The following is a 22,937-nucleotide window of genomic DNA, read 5'->3' as shown; positions in this document are numbered from 1 at the left end:
AATGCTTCGGATGAGGGATTTTGTACCAGCGGAGAAAATTTATTAATCCAAAAACCGGGAGCACTGAATTTAATTCAGGCAAAGCCTCCGGCCTCTAGTAGCAATATGTGTTGAAACTCGACTCATAAACAACTTTTTTCATCTCCAAAGGTTAAAAAAATAAATGTACACACACACACCCTTCCGTAATTATGAAGAAGGAATAAACATTCTTCACCACATCATCCGAAAAAAAATACTTGACGAAAAAAGATATACGAACCGACGATTGAAATCGAGCCAAAAAACTTAAAATTTATGCAAAGAGAGATTGCGACTAGGAACCGAGGCTTTGAGTAGTTGGCAATCTCCACGACTGCCAAACAATTGGCGAACCCAAGGAGAGTAAAAACCCTGGGGACTCGAAGGATAAGATGCCAGACCCAGAGGGGGAAATGGGCAGATGCGGTGTGGAAGCATGAATGGGACAACCAAGTGGAAGAAGAGGTGCGTGGTGGAATTGGTAAAGACTACGGTAGAAGCACGAAATGCAAGGAACGAAAGTGATCGAGGGAGACTGAATAAAGGTAGAGGAAGAAAATGAAAGAGAGGGGTGTGGGCGGCCAGCGGGCATTCCGAAAGAGGACTGAGAAGCCCGAGGGGAAAGTGCGAAGGGGAACACCGGCGGTGGATGAAAGTGACGTCACTCGACTGACGCCACCAACCGAACGTGAAGCAGTGAGCGGGATGACGTGGACGACGAGGACGTCGAGAGGAACACTCAAATGCGCACCGCGTCCGTCGGGGAACCGAGGTGCGAGACGGGATGAGAACCGAAGGCGGTGGATACTCCTGGGTCCCTCCATAAGGACGCGTACCGGGATGCCTACGTCTCGGGCGGGGCTGCGAACACGGTCTGCAGGAAATGCATTTTGAACACCGCGAGATAGAATCGCAGACGAAATTTCCAAGCTGATGTATGGAGTTTACAGACGAACGCGCCGGAGACAAATGGCAACAAAACTACTTCCAAGAAATTATTCAAATGAACCTCGGGCACATAAATCGTACTATCAATCCGGCGGAGATTAACTGGTTGTGATTATCAGTGTCCGATTTCTCTCCTTTTCGCCGCCCATTCAATGGGAATGGCTGAATCTAAGAAGCTGATATTCGGTTCCAATTATGACGAGTGCCCACGTCAATTATCTCAAGAGGAAAGGAATTCAATGATTAATAAGCCTTTCAAGTTCTTCTCCCCAACTGGCACATAATGATTAGCTGTGGATGAATCCAATTAGCATAAACATTATCCAAGGCTTCAAGAGATTCCCGTGTGCTGGGTCCGTTGTAATTAAGCACACTGGCGAACGAAAACCTTAAGGGCATGTTAACATTGATTTTGTTATCACCTTAGCAGGAAAAGAAATTAACAATATACCCTTGAGAAAGAGCATAGCCAATAATGGTCCCAAATAAATAGAAAAAGCATATTTTTCAAACATTCTTTAAAACTGTCAACTCCTTCAACATAGAAAATTTCAAGTTCCCGTTTCCGGCGAAGAATTTGTTTGCAGAAGGAAAGATCAACTGAAAATATAATTGAATACGCACCCGCACTTGAAAAAATCGGTAAAGTTAATGTCGTAAATGAAACTTCGAAGATTTGTTCCGGGAATCGCCGAAGAAATCTCCGCAAAATCCATTAATAGCATTTTGAAATCGAAAATTAAGATATATTTCAGGCAAAATATAAAAATATTAAGCAAAATCTTGTGCAGTCGACAGCAAAAATAAAAACTTCAGGGTCCATACACGTCCTCCATAATAAATCTCAAAAGATCATTACAAAATCTATACTCAAAAACAATACATACATAATTCATCGAGAACAAATCACAGAGCCAAGTGGATAGCCGTGAGTTAATGTTATGTCATCGAAACACTCCCTAATTATTCATGGTGCAGATGACATCACCGAAGCCGAGGGTTAAATTCATGGATTGACCTTACAGCCCACGCTTATTTCCACGAGGATAACAATGCTAACGGGCAAAAATAAGCGTAAAAATTGATAGCGCGACGAAAATACGCAGAAGAGATGACGGCAATCGATCACATCTCAAGGACATCGAATCCTGACGTCTAAAAACCTCGGAGAATTACACCGTTTTCGAATTACCGTACTTGGGCTCCAAATGTGAATTCATCAAACAACACCCGTCAATTAATATTACTATACTACGAGAATATTATGAGTGAGCAATCATTCGAACCAGCAATTTCTGCACGAACTCCCTTACTTGCTCACCAAGGACGGTGCGTACATTCCAGACATCTCTCGCCTGATGAAGATGGTCACGAAGATACGCACCTACATCCCATCGAATGAACACGACACTCCGGAGCGCTCATATCAAAAGAGGATTAGAAAATGATTTATTGGATGCTTGGGAGGAAACTGACAGCGTAATTAGTTGACATGTCTTGCAGCTTCCGAATACTTAAAAACACCTCCCGCAACCAAGAAGAACAAGGTCTCTTTGCCCCCAACCGAATCCCGTCGGTCCCTGTACACCTTAGAAGAAAAATGCAGCATCTAATGATCACTCCCTTCCGCGGTGGTCCAATTGCTTTAAAACGTGTAATTTGCAGAGGGAAAGGGAGCGAAAAAAAAGCAAACGAACCCGCCTCGCGTGAGCCGGGAGAAGAATTCCGCGCGCTCCAACGCACGCAGAGGAAACCCAGCCGCGAGTGCAAATACACACAAGCACACGGACTTGAAATAGGCTAAACAAGAGCATAATTTACCGACTTCACCGCAGGGGACGGGCAACGTAATTAGCGGGAAACGTAAATACAGTCACTACAGCGTATCATTTCCCTTCCTCCCCGCCACGAACGCAGAAAATCTTCTCCCATCCTTTCTAAAGAGATAGTGAGTCATCCGACTGGGACGTTAATGTTGAAATACGACCGGAGAAAAAGGAAAAATGTGGAGGAGAAAAACAATAGGTGCGGCGTGGATAGGTGTGCAGTTGTGGTTTAGATCATGGAATAGACAAAAAATCTTTCGAGAAGATCGCCTGGAGGGTGAGAAACCGGAGGAGGGAGATGGAGGGGATGGAGCCTGTGGGAAGGAGGAGTTGGGGTGAGAGCGGCGGAAGAGGATAGCACATGAAAGAAGCCTTTTTCAAGAGAATAAGAACACATCAAGAGGGACTCACACGGGCCACATGCGGAATAGGGTCGAGCTCTGCGATAAATATTTCGCAGAGATTTCATCACATGTTCTCAAAAGCAAAGCACAAGTCAGAATGAGAATCTTTCACAAACGAATTGCATCGGGAGATGATCTTTCCCTCCACTAGATTGAATATACGTAGGAATGACGGTCCACATGGAAATTTCGCACAAATAAGTTAATTGTCACTCTCTCTTAACTTCCAATATCACCATATCGAACGACCAAGCAGTCACGGTCACCCTTGATACTTAAAATTTATCGTATAATATATTAAAAACTATAAAGTATTCATTATAATTCACTAATGAGTCGAAAAGTTGATCTCGTTCTTTTCGGAACGTGATACATGCAATTCAATCTATTTTAAATTGCAGTATGCATATCAATTCATTGGGAATTGAGAAAAATGTAAGATTTACTAGGGACAAGTCGGAGTTCACCGCTAACACTCCCCTCGCAGCTCTTTTTTCGTGTTTTTTCAAAGAACGCAGAAAACGAACGCATTTAACTTCACTGGTGTCGATACTGACAGTCACTTCATATCTTAGAGAATGAAACCAGTCGGTATTCCACTAAAGCCAGCGTGAATTACAGCTTTGCTTAACAAAACCTTATTTCTTTCTCCATCCATGTAAATGGGTTCGCCTGAGAGATGAACACGTGTTAACCCCACACATAATTATTACTACGATACAGTGAAGAAACGGCCTTACCCGAAGGGACGACAATGTATGCGCCAAAGACATGCGATCGGTTAACTATGAATATTAGAAAATAAAGCCACGAAAACTGGCAGTGAATGATAAAGCGACCCGCTTGTGTAAACAACAGGATTCACTACAGTAAACAAAGGCCAACTTTCTACCAACCGAATAGCCATTAAATTATTTGCGGCCATAAAAACGGAAAGGCCACTGCGACCTGGACCTTTAAATTCTACCCTTAAACAAGTCTGGGGGAATGAATTCAAACGAGTAAGCAACCTTTGGGTCTCCCATCCTGTGCAGCTCCAGCTACCTAAAATTTAATCAGAAGAATGCCCCGGAGACTTGAGCGCGCGAGCTCTCTTAAGCGGGGAAACGCACCGATTAGCATATTTATGGTTTGCGGGGCATGCGGTCCTCATTTCGAAACACGCCCGAATGGTCAAAACACAAGAGTTCGATTAAAGTCGGCGGAGGCTGGCGAAAAGAAGAGGAGAGGGGGGGGAGAGGCGAGAGCCCCAAGTTTGAACGGGGAGTAGATGGGAGATACGCCTCTACGATACTGAGATAGTCACGTTATGTCGGTCCGTCTAGCAATTCCATGGGATTACCTCGTGTTCAATTTCCAATATCGATCCTAAGTAATTTTAAAAAAATTCCGCGGCGGGCGGATTTCATGCAGCGGGCCAATCAAGAAAATATCGACGACATCGTAAACATCCATAACGTCAACACACTATTGATTTTCCCTACAAAAATTTCGGAAAAGGAGAAGAGAAAATTAAAACTTCGCCTACTTCCGTTGAATCGAACAGCTCTAACGAATCCGATTTAGTCGCCCTTTACATCGCGAAACACGACACATTTTTGATTATTCAATTTTAAATCGTAATTTTCACATTACGCGCAGCGTGGCACAGGCCATCGTGGAGTAGGATGCTCGAGTCTAGAACTTCGAGCTGAAGGAGACGGGAGTGCGAGGCTCGCTCCCGCGGTGCAGCAGGAAGGCCAAGAGCAAAGTGGTGAAACAGAGAAGGAAAGGGGATACGAAGGAGAGCTCGGAGTAGGCGAGCTCGTTGCGGGTAGCCAGCCGTCGCCTTACTTCCCGAGTTTCGACATGTATCCGAGAAACGGAAACTACTGGTGGAGATTAAAGCGTCGTCTGGCGGCCCTCTTAGCGCGGGGTAATTGACGGGAAAGGAGTGGAAACAGTAAACCAATGACAGAGAGGTGAGCAAAGGGAGACTGGAAATGATTACACCTCTTGCCTAAGAGGAACCTGCACACTACCATTGACTCCCACTGAAGATGATTATAGACAGTATAATAGGCTTAAAATTGACGCTCATTTGGGAGGACAAAAAAGCAGCGTCACTTTAAACTCGCAGTAATTGACTGCATGCTGCGAATTGTTTGACTTCCAACTCTTTAATTTAAAACTCTTCAAAAGCATGATTATTTTTATCGATTGTTGAATACTATTTAGCAATTCTCCTTGAGAGACCAAATCCTCATATCTTTAGTACATGAAAGACATAAATCTCTCCACTGATGATATTGTAAGCTTCCAAATGAGATCATAAAGGTTTTATCTAGCTCAAAAAGATTTCTAATGCATATCATATATTGTAATAATTAACAGTGACCAAGAAAGTTCGATTTTAGCAAATCCTAATGAAAATGGCACCATAAATTCTATGAGATCATTACTAACGTAACGAGAGAAAATACTAACGTAATTAAATAATTGTTGAACATGCATGGCCATCAAATATTTACTGCATGTGATGGAACCAAATTACGAGTTACTCGTATGCCATCTTTTAAAGCTTTTAAGGGATGTCAAAAGTTGGCTAAATATGACAAATGCAATATTAAGCGCACCATTTGCAACAATTTCATGCACCCAGCTCCCTTTTGTGGAACATAGTCAAATAGAACTTGATTTTACTCTTTTTAGATATTTCTTAGCCTCTGTCAACAAACATGAGAGACTAGTATTAAGAAGTGTACAAGAATATACTGATTTGGAAGAAAACAGTAAAAGTTAAGTTTCTAATCAGTACCTAAAATTGGTCTTTTTCAACAGTGCATACTATAAAATATAATTTCATAAAGGGTATGTAGGTACGATTGTTGCATAACAGGATAATAAAATGAAGTGCAGATATGCAAAATATAACAGCTTCATGATTTAACTGCAGCAAGACATATATTCTTCTTCAATTACATTTATCTTCTAATCCAACAGAATCAATCCATTAATATTAATTGTTTTAAACAAAATATAAGAGAAAAATGATTGATACTAATCATCCACATTATGTCTATAAATAGCTGTGCTGTTTATTCATGGTTACTTGGTTTGTGTGATTTTTATACTTCTGATCCTAGAACATTTGGGGCTATAGTAAGAGTTAAAGATATACATGTGACATTGCCTTGGTATTTAATTAAAAAACATTATCATTAACTTTCAATTCATTCCCTATACAGGAGTGAAAATTACAATTGCTGAGACAGAGCTTTAAAATACCAGTGTAAACCGATGTGACAGCACTTCCTGGACTTGAAAAGAGGCATAAAAACGCTGTTTTTGCATACTTAAATGACAGTTACTCATTTCAGTTTATTCAAATACACCTAAATCTGCCAATAAATTGTACGTTTTCACTTTTTCACAGAGTTAATAATTACAAGTAGATGGCATTAGATCAAAACTTTAGGAGAGGCATTTAGAATATCGACGCCCCATGAAATTGAATTCACAAAGAGCAGTTTTCCACCCAGTATTTTTTTCATAGGCTTGTTATTTAACTATTGCCGAGGTGGTTAAATGTTCAATGATATGATTTCCGTTATTTTTATACATCAAATTTACCTATGTGAAACAACTACATCATTTGACAAACAACTGAGTTAAATCATCCCAAGTATGTTTTAGGCAATATATATGAGAGAAAGTTGTTGAACCAGAGGACAATTGAAGGAGCTGATTATGCGTCCAGATGAAATTGCTTGTTTTTCAGTGCACTAACTATCGTAATGAACGATCACATGATGATACTAAGAGATAAGTAAGTGAAGCATCAAGCTAATTGAAGTCAAACAAAAAGTTTATCCAAATTTCACAATTTGGGGAAACAATTCAATGAGGAAATACACAAAATTAAGATTGACAGTCCCAATCTGGTCATAAACAATTATGAATTTTCATCCATGTGGCACATTAGACAGCCCACTTCTTAAGTGCTCATTGTGCAACCACTAAAGCACTGACCTAAACATGGTGCAAATATATAAATTTTAATGATAAAGACTACCTACTCCATATTAAATGTAAATCATTAGAAAACAATTTTAATACTGAGCAGCACAGATTACAGAGGCAAACAAACTAAATGCTTACAATATGACCACAACCATGTGAATCCACCCTTCAGACAAATATTTTTTTAACTCACCGGCAGCAGTTTCAGTACTTGCAGATTCTAGTAGATCACCACTTTCCCTTAGCTCGTCAAATTTTGCCATCAAAGCTTGCATCCTGAAAAATATATAAATTCAGTCAATGATTTAAGTAAAAAATAATAGTGAATACCTTGAAATTATTTGATATCAAATATTTGAAAACATATTTCTTTGTGATCTTCCATTAAATTAAAATTTATTTAAAGGAATTGCATGTGTGTACTTATCAAGTACATTACACATATGTAATCATCAGTGAGAATGCTGGTTTCATTTAGTGAGAGTAGAGCTCACCTCTTACAAAGCTTTTCTATTGCACCAAAATCCCATGCCACAGTATGGGGAATAATTCATTTCCATGCTGACTACGGTTGCCAAGATATATCTAGTACCATGATAAAAATGCAATTACGCTTTGCTGAGGCACTGTTTAAATTTAAAACAGCACTCTTGAACCAAGAGGTAACCAACTACAACAAAGTCAAATAAACAAGCAATCTTGAGAGCTTTTGATAGTTGCTCATTGCTCACTATGACAGTTAAGGTCTGGAGGAGGCAGAAAATTCAAGGAAAATGGTGGAGTGCAGGTTTGCTTTGAAAATTGCTTTGGTTTTTTGAGACAAGCATACTCTTACACCTACTTTTGATGCTTTACATGCATTCTGAAATTGCTATCATGAAACCCTCTACAATACGCAATCAAGTCAACTCAGGTAACTTTTGACATGCTTTGTGAGCAATGACTGTTTGCTTGAACTCTGCAAATGAACAGTCAGCAATGCCAACATTTTTTCATTCAAAATGATAAGTCTTTGGGCTTTGAAAATTTTGTTACTCTGGACCCCCTGCGACAGAACAGAACGTTACAAAGATTCTGAAAATTTTAAATAAGTGTTACATTCAAGAATTAGAGGCATACAGTCTCACAAGATGACATATAATAGAACCCTTGCTGTGTTTGTCTGTTGATAAGAGTCTGAAATCATGAACCTTACGAAACACTGTAAAAACAAAAACATGTACGTATTGACCATGGAAGAATCAAATGACTCAGTGTTTCCAAATAATATTCTGGATATATTATTTACAGAATATATTATTCCATTGAAATGCTAAGTTATTATAAGTGGCTTATATAATATATTCTGTAAATACATGTACAGTGAAATTCCATTATAATTATATACATTCCAAGCTCATTATAATGGAATTCCAACTATCAGCCTCAACTATCTTTAAAAAATTTGTATACCTCTCACATAAAAACGTATTTGTGTTGCCAAACATTTAACATTAATGCAGAAAAATACCAGCACTTTTTCAAACTATAAGCAAATTCTGAATATTTCTACCATCTATCCACCATATCATAGTATCCATTTGACATTTTCCAACAGCCCAAGGTCAATGCGTACATAAATGTTAGTGGAAGTTTCTTCTTCAATGTATTTACAGTGTTATCTTCTTATTTGTCTTTTTAATAGGAATTGCGTAATGTTCACACACACATTACACAACTTAAGAAAAGGATTTCCTAAAACAATGAGTTGAACAACAACACTGTATGAAGTATACAAAGGAGGAAAGAACAAAAAATCACTAAAAAGTACAAACGACAACATAGTGATGCCGTCAATGACCATCAATCATATAGAACACCCTAAACCAATCTTACTTCCTTTGGCCAAACACTGAGGTCCCATTTCAGAAAAGTACAAAAATAAAGTCATTTCTATTTCCTTCTTCATTGAATCCATTTCCACCCAGTTCTAAATACCACTAGCCACTAGATGAGGAAATATACATTTAGGCATTCCCATGTAAAGAAAAGAAATTATAATTATGCATGAAGAAAAAGGACGTTGACATAAATGTAAAAATAATTCATATTAATTTAGTACAAGTGATATTCCATAGATGTTGCATAGATAGATGTTCAGAAAATCCTAATTAATTTTAGCTTAAGAGCCTGAAGTATCCTACAAAAATAATATAATGTTCCTGTTCCTAAATCTTGGAAATCATTTCATTCCCATTTGCATGACTTCTCGGAGCAAACTTATTCAACGCCCTAAGAAAATAAAATATTTAACCTATACCAAATTAAGAATTAAGACAACAACAAAACAGCTTATGGAGATCGGCTAATATAAACAAGATTTCTTCTGATATCACCTATCATAATCCCTATTTTAGCAGCATGATGATGAAGCAGGCGAGTAGTATACTAGAAGGCTCTTGGTAATAATTCAGATGAAGCATCTGAATACCAATGACCAAACACATAATAAATAATTTTTCTGTACATCAGAATGTTCAGCGGACAGCAGCAAGCATGTGGATAAGAAACATACTTTCAATTTTGAATGTGTGAATTGCACTTGACCGCAACCCTTCTCCATCCAGCCGACCTTCAAATTTAGGACTCTGTTTAACCCTAAATTAGCCATATTTATATGCTCACCATGATACCACTTAGCAAACAAGAAAAAAATTAATGAAATATAAATAATTGAAAATTATTGTAAATTAAAATTTTTTATAAATTATATAAATTTGGATTTAAGATTTTTATGGCTATTTAACATGGATGATAGCAGCATCAGAGAAAATTAGATTAGAAGCACTGGAAACACTGGTGCAACATAAGTATGATAAAAATAAATGGGTGGCTTAACCAGGTGAGTGATGAAGTCCTTTAAGGAGAAGTCGTGAGAAGTCTTAAGGAAGACTCTCATGAGACAGAGAGGAAAAAATAAATAAGCATATTCTGAAGCACTATATTTTATTAAAGACCAAAATGAAATGAAACACATTAAAGGAAGACCCACAGAAGAAAGCCATGGATGACTAACAGGAAGTGAGTGATGGAAGACATCAGTATAATAGACTAGAAATCATAATGGGGGACTGGTAGAGCACATGAAGGCATTGAGAGCTGCTAGAATTCACTTCATGGTTTGAACACTTATGATGTGCATAATATACATTTATGTATTTACCAACCATTGACACATCCAAACTGGATGCATAGAAATTATGAATGATGATTCTCTACTCTCAAGTAGCCTCCCTCAATAATCCCTTTTGTTATGAATAAGAGAATACATTGATTTTCTGAGTAGTTTCCCCCCTCCTGACTCTAGTTTGAAAACAAAGAGGCATCCACGCAATTTAAAACTGTCTTGGGATTCATGGTGTGCCGTGGACAAACTACATAATGCACCTTGAAAACAGTTCCAAGAGACAATTTTGTACTTCAAAAGTAGAGCTTCAACACCATTGCTCATTTCTTAAATTGACATGCTCTCCAATCAGAACTTCTACTTGGATAGTGTACTTTGAGCATAATGAATATGAGGCAATGAAAGAAGGAAAGGGTACTTCAAACATTGGTGTTTGTGCACTACTTTTTCATAACAAATTAGTTTACTGAGAGAATATGCACTCTTTTCAACAAATTCCTGGTCGGTCAGCAAATTTCTAACCAAGTCCCAATATTTCCAATTTCCATTCAGATTCTTGAAGTATTTCCGGTTTTTGCCATTCCCAGGGTGCTAGACACACAGAATTGCCCCGAACAGATATTAAAAATAAAATGTCTGCTAAAATACAAGTTTTGCTGCACAGTCCTGGTAAAAGGAGCTACCGCAAATATTGTGATTTACAATCACAAGCAACTTACATTCACGTTAAGTTGATCCACCACTGAATTAAAACTTAAAAAACACTATATTTATATCTAAAGCTGTTTTAGACCCTGAATAGTATTTTGTGTGCAGGAGTATGACCGATGTCTTCAGGAGAAGAATCAATGTCACAATATGCATACCCAGTCATAGTCAGAAAATTTCAAATATGCATATGATTTCACAGTATACTTTTCATTAGCAACTTTTTGAGAATTGGCGGCAGCCCTGATATAAAATTAAGGGCATTTGAGTAAACAAAGAGAAAATGCACTTCTTCTGAATGAATAATATGCTGATGTGAAATAGATTGGTTGGCAGTTGCTTCTTTAAAATAACTGCCATGACCTCATTCTTAACTAACTTCAGCTGGCAAAAAGTTACAATCTATGCAGTGCAAAAACTATAATAATGGAAGTATTTTCAACTAAATACTTTTTCCTCCAAATATCAACTGTGATCATTTTAATATTATGAAAAATTTCATTACATGAAATAATTATGTGGCCATATTATATTTGATCATTTTAGAGACCGATTAAAACTGTAGGAATTAAGTGTATGGTGTATTTATCTCACTGAAGTGTGCAGTGTATTTCCTCTCAAAGAAAAACACTGACATGAAACATACAAGCACACCCACGACTTGCAGGGAAAGTATCACCATTCCCCTTCCTTTCCCACCTCTCTCTCATGGCCATCTCACCTGGACAAACTTAACAATGTTGCCAAATATTGCTACCTTTTCATGAATACAGTGTTCTCAGTACTTCTAACTTTGTTTTCGCTTTCCATTTAACATTGATTTGGTTTTTCAAATTGGTGTGACAAACGAACTATGCTTGCAATCATTTTGGAAATTATTATTAATGGTCTTTTGCAATTACCATCATATCAAACTCTTATTTGTCCAAAGCCAGGCAATGAAAAGTCAGACAGAAAAGTCATGAAGTTTTATCCAGTTATGTTTCTAAATCAAAAGTGAATTTGCATAAAATATATGATGAGTATATGCAACAGAAATGGATGAAGGCGAGTGAACACATTAGAAAACCGAAGTGTGGAAACTGATACAACAATGGACAAACAAAAGACAAAATAATTCAATTCTGATGACAAAAGTCCATCGGAAATACCTTCCACAACACAGTCATCCTATGAGGATAGTGAAAATTTGCTAACAATGTTAGAATACATCACTGTTATCAACTTGAAGGTAGGTTAAGTAGGTGAGGGTAGATCTCACATCAGACTTCGCCTAACTGAATGTAAAATTCACAAATCAGGGAAGGGGCCAGTTTCTACCCCAGTGATGCCCGTGGTTTTGCAAGAAGACATGGCACCCAAAAAAATCACTGCTGAGGCATCACCCAGAATCGAACCTGTGCTCCCCAGTCAGCAGTTCAGTGCTTTAGCCATTAGATTTCCACATCCCCTTGTTAAAATACATTAACCTTTGAATGCTGCAGTTTGTATTCATCCCAATTTCACAAGACAAGAGTGGTGCTTCTTGCCATTAAAAAACAAATAGTCACATATCACTGCCTTCAGTGGCTTAATTGTTTCGAAGTCACAGAGAAAAATAATAGGAAAAGAACCAATAGACAAAAATTATTGAAAAACTTTCTTTAAAATTACTACCAACCCATTCTGCCTCTCTTCCCCCCACTGCACATTACTCTCTAACTATTATTTCAATAATCTTAGCCATATTTCTGCCTCACTTCACAGGACCAAACATAGAGACTTTCTCTCTGCTCCTACTGCTAGCTGTTTCCTAACTTTCCTGCCCTAAATATCATCCCTAAATTTCAAGTACATATCCAAATTAAGTCAATATTAGGGAGTCTTCTGTTTAAGGTTAATAGGTTTAAGTAGGTTTTGGATGGACAAATAATAAACAACTATATTTTTAGCCCCTCTGAGAAAACATAACCTGACACCCAGCAATTCAATAAATCCTTCAACTCTGACCTGAACACAGAAATGGAATGTGTAGACTCAATTAAATACCTAGGCGTTACCCTCACCCACGATCTTTCCTGGTTGAAACACATATGGGGAATATGAGGACAAGCTAACAAAAAATTAAGATCTATTAGAAGAGTACTGGGTAAATGTGATGAAAAGGTCAAAGAGAAATGTTATGTCGCTGGTTAAGCCTCATTTAGGATATGCTGCATCCTCACGAAGTTCGATTAATTGCCATATTGGATTTCGTGCAGCGTAGAGGAGCTGGATTTTTAAACATTGTTATAATAAAGTTGGTAGCATATCAAAAATATTGGAGCAGTTAAGCTGGGAGTCACTCACAGAGCGAAGGTTGAATTGCAGATTGAATCTCTTGCCCTGCCAATAAAATTAGTGAGATTTAGTATAAAACATGAATTTAAAATGCCATTTTTTCCACAAACGGTAAGGGACCATAATAACATTGTCCAACCACAGCAGATCATGTTCCGGCAAAAAATTTGTCTGGTGTGTATTCACCCCCTGCCACACACCCTAGCGGTGTCTTCCAGAGTACATAAAAAATAAATAAATAAAACTCTGCATACTTCCTCCCTTTATTCCATCTAATATGCCTTTTCCCAACCCCTACCTTGCTTTCCTTATGTTCTCCCCTCTATCATATTTTTCAGCATTCCAGTCAAAAAAATGCTCTGCATCCATCCATCTTTCCTGCCTTCTTTGGAGTTCTCCCAAAAACAATCTTTTCTCCTCCACTATCACTAGTACTTCTTCATTTGATTTCCAAACTGTCCATGCTATGTTTTCTCTTTTTCTCTACACTTACTTCTGAAAAACCTATTATCATGCTTAAACAATCAAGTTTCTGAATCACACAAAACTATACTCTATGCCAAAGTTTTCACTTGTATTTTCCTGCTTCAATCCTTTCCTGCTTGCAAAAGCAATTCTTCTTCTTCTTATATCATCACTACTGTGACCATCTTGGTCAAAAACATTGCACACAACCACTATCATACTCAATCAGGAAATGTAAGTAACTGAATGAAAATCATTTTTATCATATTGCCATCTTATCCCAAGGGTTGTGAGTGGGTCAAAGCGGCATGCCCTATTCTCAGCTAAGTGATGAAAACTTTTCCCCAGAATACTCTTAATCGAAGAGAACTCATAAAGGACCCATATAGAACTTTACAGTGCAAAGTTTTATTAACAGGAGCATTATGCCAAGTTATTTTCCACCACGTAGACCTGCATTTCACAACACATTCTTTAAATGCTCAACAGGCACCAATGTCAAAACTGGTTTAAGCTCACTAAGTCAATGGCTTTTTTACTGCCTTGTTGACCTTTTCATTTTTGGTGATTCCACACGCCTAGGAAACTTTAACTTGAACAAATAAGATCACTATGAATAATTAATGATTCTCATTTAACTCACAATTAAAGCAGCAGAGATTCAGCAAAGAGCTATCACAGGTTAAATGACCTGTAGCATGAGAAATTACTTTACTACAGCAGGTAAAAATACTTAACCTCATTTTTATTTCAAACTGATATTAAATTTGATGTTAAATAAAAAATACAGGAATCCAGCGAAGGAAATCATATGATGTTTAACATTTACCAGCCCTGGTGGCAGTAAGGTAATATCCTTTTTTGCAAGCCAAAAGATTATATGTTTGATTTGTGCCTAGGTGGGCATTCCTTTGAACTATGGCTTAGCTGTTTTTGACTGCCCTACTTGTAATTTCATATTTATAACCTTATGTAGAAGGTCAAGACTGATGTTTTCAAATAAGTAACACATAAGTAAATGATATTGAATTACTGTATCAAAGGGTCAGAGACCTTTTCAAAATAAGGGGTGATTTACGCATTATTTTAGGGGATGACCCAACTCTTTAAATAGAGTTTTAAAATTTTTAAAGGGAAACTGGCCTTACGGGACAACTTTTGTTGCGGTATTTTAATGCTTTTAAATATTTATGTATTTATCTATTTATATATTTATTGAAATTGGATTGAGGTTTTAAATGTTTTCACAGTGGTGCAAAATGACCACAGCTGTCGATGCACCCTAAAAATCCCAAATACTACTACTTGAATTAGTATTAGTATGAATAATTTGGAGAAACATGAGACGTATAATTAGTTACAGCTCTGCATCTAATTAATGTAAATGTTTTTGCAGGTCAAATTTTCATATGATTGTGTACTAAATAAGAGCAATGTTCACTGTGACATTGCAGCCAAAAGAACTGGACCTAGAGAAAACCACAGGGCTTCATCCATGAGGTTTAGTTAATCAAGTTGAAGATGAAACTAAATGCCAACGAATTTGATGGTGGCTAATGGAAATTTTCCTTGAGATGACGTATGCATATTTGTATTATGATGATAAAGAGATGTCCACATGGGCTAGGCACAATCAAAATAAATTATAGGGACATGCCCATTCAGAGGAAATGGAGTTTACGATACCACCATAACCTTGATAGAATTTAACAAAGTGCAAGAAAGAAGGTAAATCTAAAAATATCATCGAAGTCACCAAAGCACATTCGGAAATATATTTAGGCACGGAGTTTATTCTAACACATTAAAATTCATTTTTTTCCTGATTTAAAAAAACCTAGGAAATATGTGAAAATGCTAGAGAAAAAAACAGTAAAACTATTGGGTATGGAGGTCTAGGGAGAAAATCAAGTTTTAAACATGATTTTCTTTTATCTAAAACCTGGTTCATTAAATTCATTTTTCATTTATAGCTAACTAGCAACGTTTCTTGCTTTCTACTTGCTGCTGAGTTTTTTTCTGATAGATGCCAGTTTATGTAAAGCTACGGGAGACAAAGTTTAAGGAGTTCAGTCAAGATTGGCAGTGGATTCGGGTTGCCAGATGACTTGCACCATTATGGATGAAAATGAGATTTTAAGAACTGGCAAAAAACTTTTGATAAATATTTGAAACAATTACAAAAGGAAGGGAAGTCAAGATGGAAACTGTCATCCAGGTTTTTTGAAGAAAGTATTTCACTTCTGCTGTGATGCTTTGTGAGTAAAAAGAAAGGAAAAAAGCACAAAGGAGGAACAAAAGAAAGGTATAGAATGGCTACTTATTAAATTCGTAACATCCTACACATCTTGTACATTAAAATGAAGTACAAAAATACTTCAGATCTATGCTATTCAAATCATTTCGTCATTTTCCTTGAACTGTTAGCTCAAATTACTTTGATTCTTTTTCATTAATGCTTAGTAAATTACAGCCCTGCACTTTATAAGTCCTTTAAAAACTACACTAGCATTCACAAAGATCTGCTGAAGGAACAGCCACTGCTGATTACCCTCCTTTCATAAAGAAGCAATACAATATCATGAGAGAATCGGTTGTGTCAAGAGAGAATTTCTGCTCATATTTCAACATATTAATAATAGGGGCCAGCAGCACTTTGAGCAAGCAAGCTCACATCAATTACCATTTTTATTTTATTCTTAATAATAAGATTTTGATTTAAAAAATCTCACTAATTTACCAGCTGCTTCTTTTTCCTTGGCCTCTGCTTCCATTTCATAGCAATTGATAAATAATTATATTATTTTTAAAACTTTTCAGTAATCCGAAATCTTCTATAAGTGCAGTGTGAGAAATCAAGAAACTAGTGTGATTGCATTTATATAGGTTTCTGATGTAGTTAAATGAATTCACACAAATGTTGCAATGCTTTGTCAATGGCCTCAAATAAAAGCAACATAAAATGATTGGTTTCCATTGCTAGAAAATCTAATAAAACTATCTCATTCCTGTACCAATTTGCTAATTATTATCATATGCATGGTATTAAAATAACTTTTCAGAGAACAAATTCTTAAAGTAACTGTCAAAGTTCACTTAATGGCTGGTCATCCAACATTTCGGCATAATAGTATGCTTTCGGTACTAACCACCACCAACTTCCTAGGAAATGTTTCTAACTACATGCCTCAATCTTCCGCGCTTCATACTATATACATACACTAACACAATAACTCAGTTTCAGGCGTAACATGGTGGAAATCTTTCATGATGAAAGAAGACACTTTGCTTTTCCACATCAAGTATATTTATTACATTACAGCATAACATCAGACCTTCAGGTGAAGATGTTACGCTGTTAAGTAATAAAAATACTTGATGTGGAAAAGCAAAGTGTCTTCTTTCATCATGAATTTCAAAATGTGTTTATTTATCCAAGCAGTTGTACATAGTTTAAACAGTAACAATGGTAACAGTAACATTTTTATGAATTATAATTATACAACTGGCAAGGAAGCCCTGTTATAGGCAACATGCCTCTTCAGGGAATCCTTCATCATTCAGGATTTCCACAATGTTACGCCTGAAACTGTCTGATTGTGTTAGTGTTTGTATGCAAGGATGCAACTGTATGTAAGCAAAGTGCGTTTTTTCATCAAACACTAACACAATCATCACAGTTTCTGTTGAAGTTTGACATATAAAAACATTTTGAATACAACTTTAACTTACTAAAACATATGAATGACTACAACTATAATTTCCGATTAGGAATCTTTTAATAAGATTCAATTCGCCAGCATTTTGACCAATTTTTTAAAGAAATTAATAATGATAAAACTTGATACATTCTAAATAAGTTATTTCAATAATATCATTATAGTGATTGGAACCTATAAACACATCCAGGGCCCTCACCATGCACCTGAGGACTCTAAATAAGTCCATTACTGATTTTAACTGGCTTTCTCAAAAACAAGTGCATTCAGTGCCAACAATGGCTCAAAGGCTTATCATCAAAATAAGGCTTTTGATCAAGAAATTCAATCGATGTAACAAAATAAACTGACTCATTTTGAAGAAATATGTATCCCGTTTTGTGGACCCAAAACTTTCTGAGATACTGTGATTCAGAGAATCAGTGATGCCACAACCAACCAATTATCCAAACCTGCCTTTATATTTAGTAGAAACTGAACCCAAACATAAGAGCAAATTGACCGTTAAGTCTTCTTTCTCATATCGGATAGTCAGAAGTAATACCTAATTCCTAAGACGCCTCAGCATCCAACTTCTCCAGAAATTCTTATTGTTAAATGCTCAAAGATACTCTCTCTTACTGCCACCCTTCTTTAGTACTACTGTCAAAAGTTACTTCCATTGTTCTGCCTGATGATCCCTATTTGACACTTCAATATACTTTTTAGGGAATGCTATGAAATTCCTCAGCATTATTAAAAGGTTTTCATTTTGAACACAGAATCAAAAGTTGACAATAGTATTTAATGTTTCATTTAAATAATTTTGCACTAACCCCACTTTCCCATTCTTGTTTGCCTCAAATTTGTCAGCCCTGAGAATTCCACATTCTCCTTTAAGGCAAGCAAATATATATTTTCATTATGCAACAAATTTGCATTATTTTAAATGGCATCATATGATGAATATGAATCTCTATTGGCGATCATTTGTCAATATTTATTCTCTGCCAATCCTTTGTTTTTTTCTGGCTACGTAATTGGTTTCCCTTTCTGAAAATATATTCTGCTATTCACTTGATGATAGCTCTGGGTTCTCTAAAAAATTTAGTCCACCCTTATCAAAACGGCTGAAAAACTGAACTTTTTATTGCTGAAGTAAACTTGAATTATTGACAAGGAATGAAAAAGGAGAGTTAATTTGTTTCCTAATCACAGTTATTTTTTTAAACTTGTTTGATTCATACACGCTGTAACTATTTCATTCACAACCATACTTACCACAAATTTCGGTCATCCTTGTTTTTTTACTATCTGTGCTTCATCATGCACCCATTAGCATGAATAATCAAGACTTTACTGTACATTAATCACACCTACAAAATTCAGCATTTACATGAACACAAGAATTAAGTTTGATACAGCTAGTTGTTTTTTCAAAATTTTATGTACGGTTAAAATATTGATCAAAATATTATAATTATTTTCAACCATTTTAATAGAAATTGCAAGATTGGCATTTTTTTCCACAGTATAGCAGCATTGCCTCTTGTAACCGCTTAACGGTCCATCCATAAGACATGGGACTATTCCTGGATTATGCCGGAATCAAGATTAGATGAGCCCAGATTGGCTAATGTCTACTCCACCAGCAATAATAGCATAATATGAAAGCCCTTCAGTACATATAGAAATTTGCAGCTCCAAATGTAACGGACTGACAAGAGAATGCTAAGGAAGTCGGTTTATATCAAACACAGCCTGAAACTTCCTCAAAAAGTTCAAAATGATAATTATTTCCAAACATGTTTTTATATGTACATTTGAGTAAGAAATATAAGATCCTACTGGGTCATTATTGAACAACCAACTTCTACTCCTTTGACAAAAAGAATGATTAATTAGAAATGGATATTTTAACCAAGATGATTCACGCAAATATCTAATCCACACACTATAACCCTGATAAACACTATGAAATACAAGCTCAAGGATTCATTAATATTTTTATGTTTTCAATTTTTCCAACAGCTACCTAGGCAGGTGTGTGAATGATCAGAAGTAAAATATCTTAGTGGTAGTATTTAAGGGAGGTGACCGACTGCTGAGGTCATTTGCGCCTAAGGGAATGGACAGGAAAGGATGAAGGGTGGAGAGAAACCTGGCATCAGCATTAGCCTACTCTTAACGAAAAGCACCAAGGGGTCCGCAGCTTATCGTCCAATCCGACGGACATCGTACTCACTCTAAGTACTCTCCACAAAGCACCTCAAGTAGGGATTGAGATACCTCTGAAAAATATTCAACACTACCGGGATTTGAACCCGAGCCCTCTGGGTGGGAAGCCAGTACGATAGCCACCGCACCAATCCAGATCCCCAGTAAATATCTTCTAGAACTCTCTATCTAGAGTTGAGAGTCAGGACTTTCTCAGGCAATTGAATAAATGCATTGCCCCTTAACAGTTACGTAAAATAAATTAATTAAAATATATTTGTTTTAGTATGCTACATGGTGACTACGGTTATGCACAAAACTGGGGTAGTATACTGAATCATAATATTCAAATATTGTACATCTTATACACCCTGGAGTAGCCCCAGGGAATAAAATTCTTCCCATTCTCAATCAATGCACAGAAAATGCATTAATTTGATTTGAAACTGGAAGGGATACAAGACTATCACACAATAAATAGACTCAAGGTTTCTGTAGGACAATACTCCTCTTTTTTTCTTCGCTTAATACCAGTAGTTGATTGTTTTTTTCCAATCTAAACTAAATTGTAAGAGAGTAATGTTGGCTTCAAGCCAATCCAAGAAAAAGATTAAAAATTATGTGATAAACTATCAAATAAACTCACTTGGAAGGAGGTACTGAAGCATGTTGCTTACGCTGGAGATCTGTCCGCAGACGGTCTCCAACATGACGATAAGTAAAAACTAATGTATTGAAGGCAGCATCACGTACTGACGAAGTTGGATCACCCAGGAGTCGGACGATATGGGGCACAACACGGGAGACTGCTATGGAATGGGAACCATATCTGAAATATTAATTAAAAATCTGTTAAGCCTTTATTAAAATTATAATATAAAATATGGCCGCATATCACATTCAACCCTTAAAAATACATGCGACATCAGACGTATGTCAATCAACTTTGTTTTATTCTAATTTGGCATATGAACTTATTCAATGATTTCTCTTTCTAGGTATGTTCCTTTTTGCATAATATCTGTTGGGTGTTGAACATTTATTTTAATATTTACAGCAGTATTTCAAAAAAGGTTTATTTTATTATGAAAAAAATGACCTCTCTAATAAAAAATATTTTCTTTGGACCCCTGAAGTAGCCGTCATTTTTTAAAACCTTTTTCACTAGATTTAATTCAATTACATAAAATTAAACATTTAATTATTATATAATTTTATTGTAAATCGTCCATTTCTGTTTTTCATGTTATTTACTAAATATTTGTGATCAATTATTTAAGCATTCATAGGCATATTCAGTGAAGTGCCGATGCATTTCTTATCCCTCTTTCTATGGCTCACATGTGGCATCTGTTCACATCCAAAACATTAGTTTCATCTTCTCCTAGTAAATGCCAAAGGTCAGTGCACACTATATTTAAGTCTCAAGAACACACCAGCATGCATTCATTCTTTATGTATCAATTAGAGAAAATTGAGTGAATGACCACACACACAATATTTTTAGTGTGTTCTAGTGAACTTAACGAATGCATCAGCACAAAAGACTACATCAAACCAACCTTTGGGTTTATCATTGCGATTTGATGCTACCAAAAATGAAAGAAAAGCTATATACGAGTATAAACTGGCATCTCCAATAAAGATTTATGAGATATTTGTTGAAAATTGATGTGAATATTATTTTCAAGAATATATATTATTATCAACGAAATTCCATGAGGTCAACAAACATCAGGGGAAAGCACAGATTCAGGTGATATATCCCTAGTAAGCCCAGAAAATATTAAATTAAGAAATTTTCTTCAGTGGATGCTAAAAACTTACACCCCAAAAAACTTAGAAGTTTTACATAGAGAAATAGCCAAAAGGTTAATTTCAAATGAGCAACAGCATTTACCATGTTGTAAAACAATTGATAAGGCTAATTCGTGGTAGTAGTCATAATATAACCACAATTAACTGGTGTACTAGTCACCAGCTAGTTTCAGATGAGGAAAAGTTAACTTAATTGTTTATGAACAGTGAGGAAAACAAAAGGAAGCCTCCGGTGTGTTTTACATCCCCATGAAGCTCCAAATCATTTGATGAGTCATGGTTTTCAGGGGCATTAAATGCTATCATGCAATAAATAACAAAACGAGAAAAAAAGTGTTTAGTTTAAAATAATGCATCGTGATTCCAATAATATTTAAGGGACAGAGAATGCAAATAAAAAACAAATTACATCATTTCATAATGCCACAAAACCTGGAGTTGAGAAGAAAATTAAGTCACGTGTGACCTGCTCCATGGCATGGACTATTGAAAGGCGGCCAATGGTTAAGCTTTTTCCCAAGCTCGGCATTGGTCCAATTAACGTGTAAGTAATTTCACTTGAAAATAACAGCAGGAATTTTAAATAAATCAAAAGTGAAAGTATTTTACCAAAGCCCTTGCTTCAACCTTTGAGGCTAGACGTCTTCAAAAGCAATGTCAAAAACCCAGGGATTAAGCAAGAGAGGTGCAGATTTTAGAGCGATAAGGATAGAACTAGGAGATATTGAATTAAGGGCCTGCAGTGTAAACAATAAGTAAGATGTAAGAACAAAATATAGTAAAGTATTCCTAGTAACATATGCTATATTTATTGGTAAAAATCAAATGACAAAGCATAGGTGCATACCCTGGGAAATTTTATTTGTTTAGAGCATAAAAAGGTATTGGTAAAAGGCATTAAAAAAACTTGACCATAAAAATGTTGTTCAAACATTTAGCTGAATGCCTTGAAAAATATGGTGGCTATTTTAAAAATGAAAATATGCTATTGATTTGCTTGATTCTTTGAATTCTTATGCAGTAGTATATAAACAATTTAAAACAAATTCACCTACGCTATTTGTTAAATTAATACCATATTTATACTTTTTTATGGTTGGAGTCTAACCGATACAACATGAGCATATATGTTCCAGCAAGCAAAAAGATGTACAGGTGGGTAAAACATTTAGATGGATCGATACTTTGATAGCTATATCAATTATTATCATTAACTGGGCTAAAATTAAGTCACACTAATTATATTTAGGCAACGGCACTCAAGAAAAATATTTCAAGCAGTAAGTTGACCTTCCAGAGTATTGAAAAATTTATAACTGGCATACTTAGGCCAGCAATAAAACTA

At 36.2% G+C, this 22,937-nt stretch overlaps 1 protein-coding gene across 12 annotated transcripts in view; it reads right to left on the bottom strand.

Annotated features, from left to right (window-relative positions):
- Nucleotides 1–22,937, bottom strand: part of chb (chromosome bows) — a 228,678-nt gene that overhangs the window by 141,856 nt on the left and 63,885 nt on the right. For all 12 annotated transcript variants that reach the window (XM_071592444.1, XM_071592462.1, XM_071592469.1 and 9 more), the window contains exons 5-6: nt 20,421–20,603; nt 7,395–7,477 (exon numbers count right to left, since the gene is read on the bottom strand). In XM_071592444.1, the coding sequence (XP_071448545.1) occupies nt 7,395–7,477; nt 20,421–20,603 (266 nt within the window). The remainder of the gene's footprint in view (nt 1–7,394; nt 7,478–20,420; nt 20,604–22,937) is intronic.

Source organism: Hetaerina americana, unplaced genomic scaffold, assembly GCF_022747635.1.
Source record: "Hetaerina americana unplaced genomic scaffold, ioHetAmer1.1.p SCAF_1, whole genome shotgun sequence".
Classification (NCBI taxonomy): Eukaryota; Metazoa; Arthropoda; class Insecta; order Odonata; family Calopterygidae; genus Hetaerina; species Hetaerina americana.
This window is presented reverse-complemented; position numbering and strand designations above follow the sequence as displayed.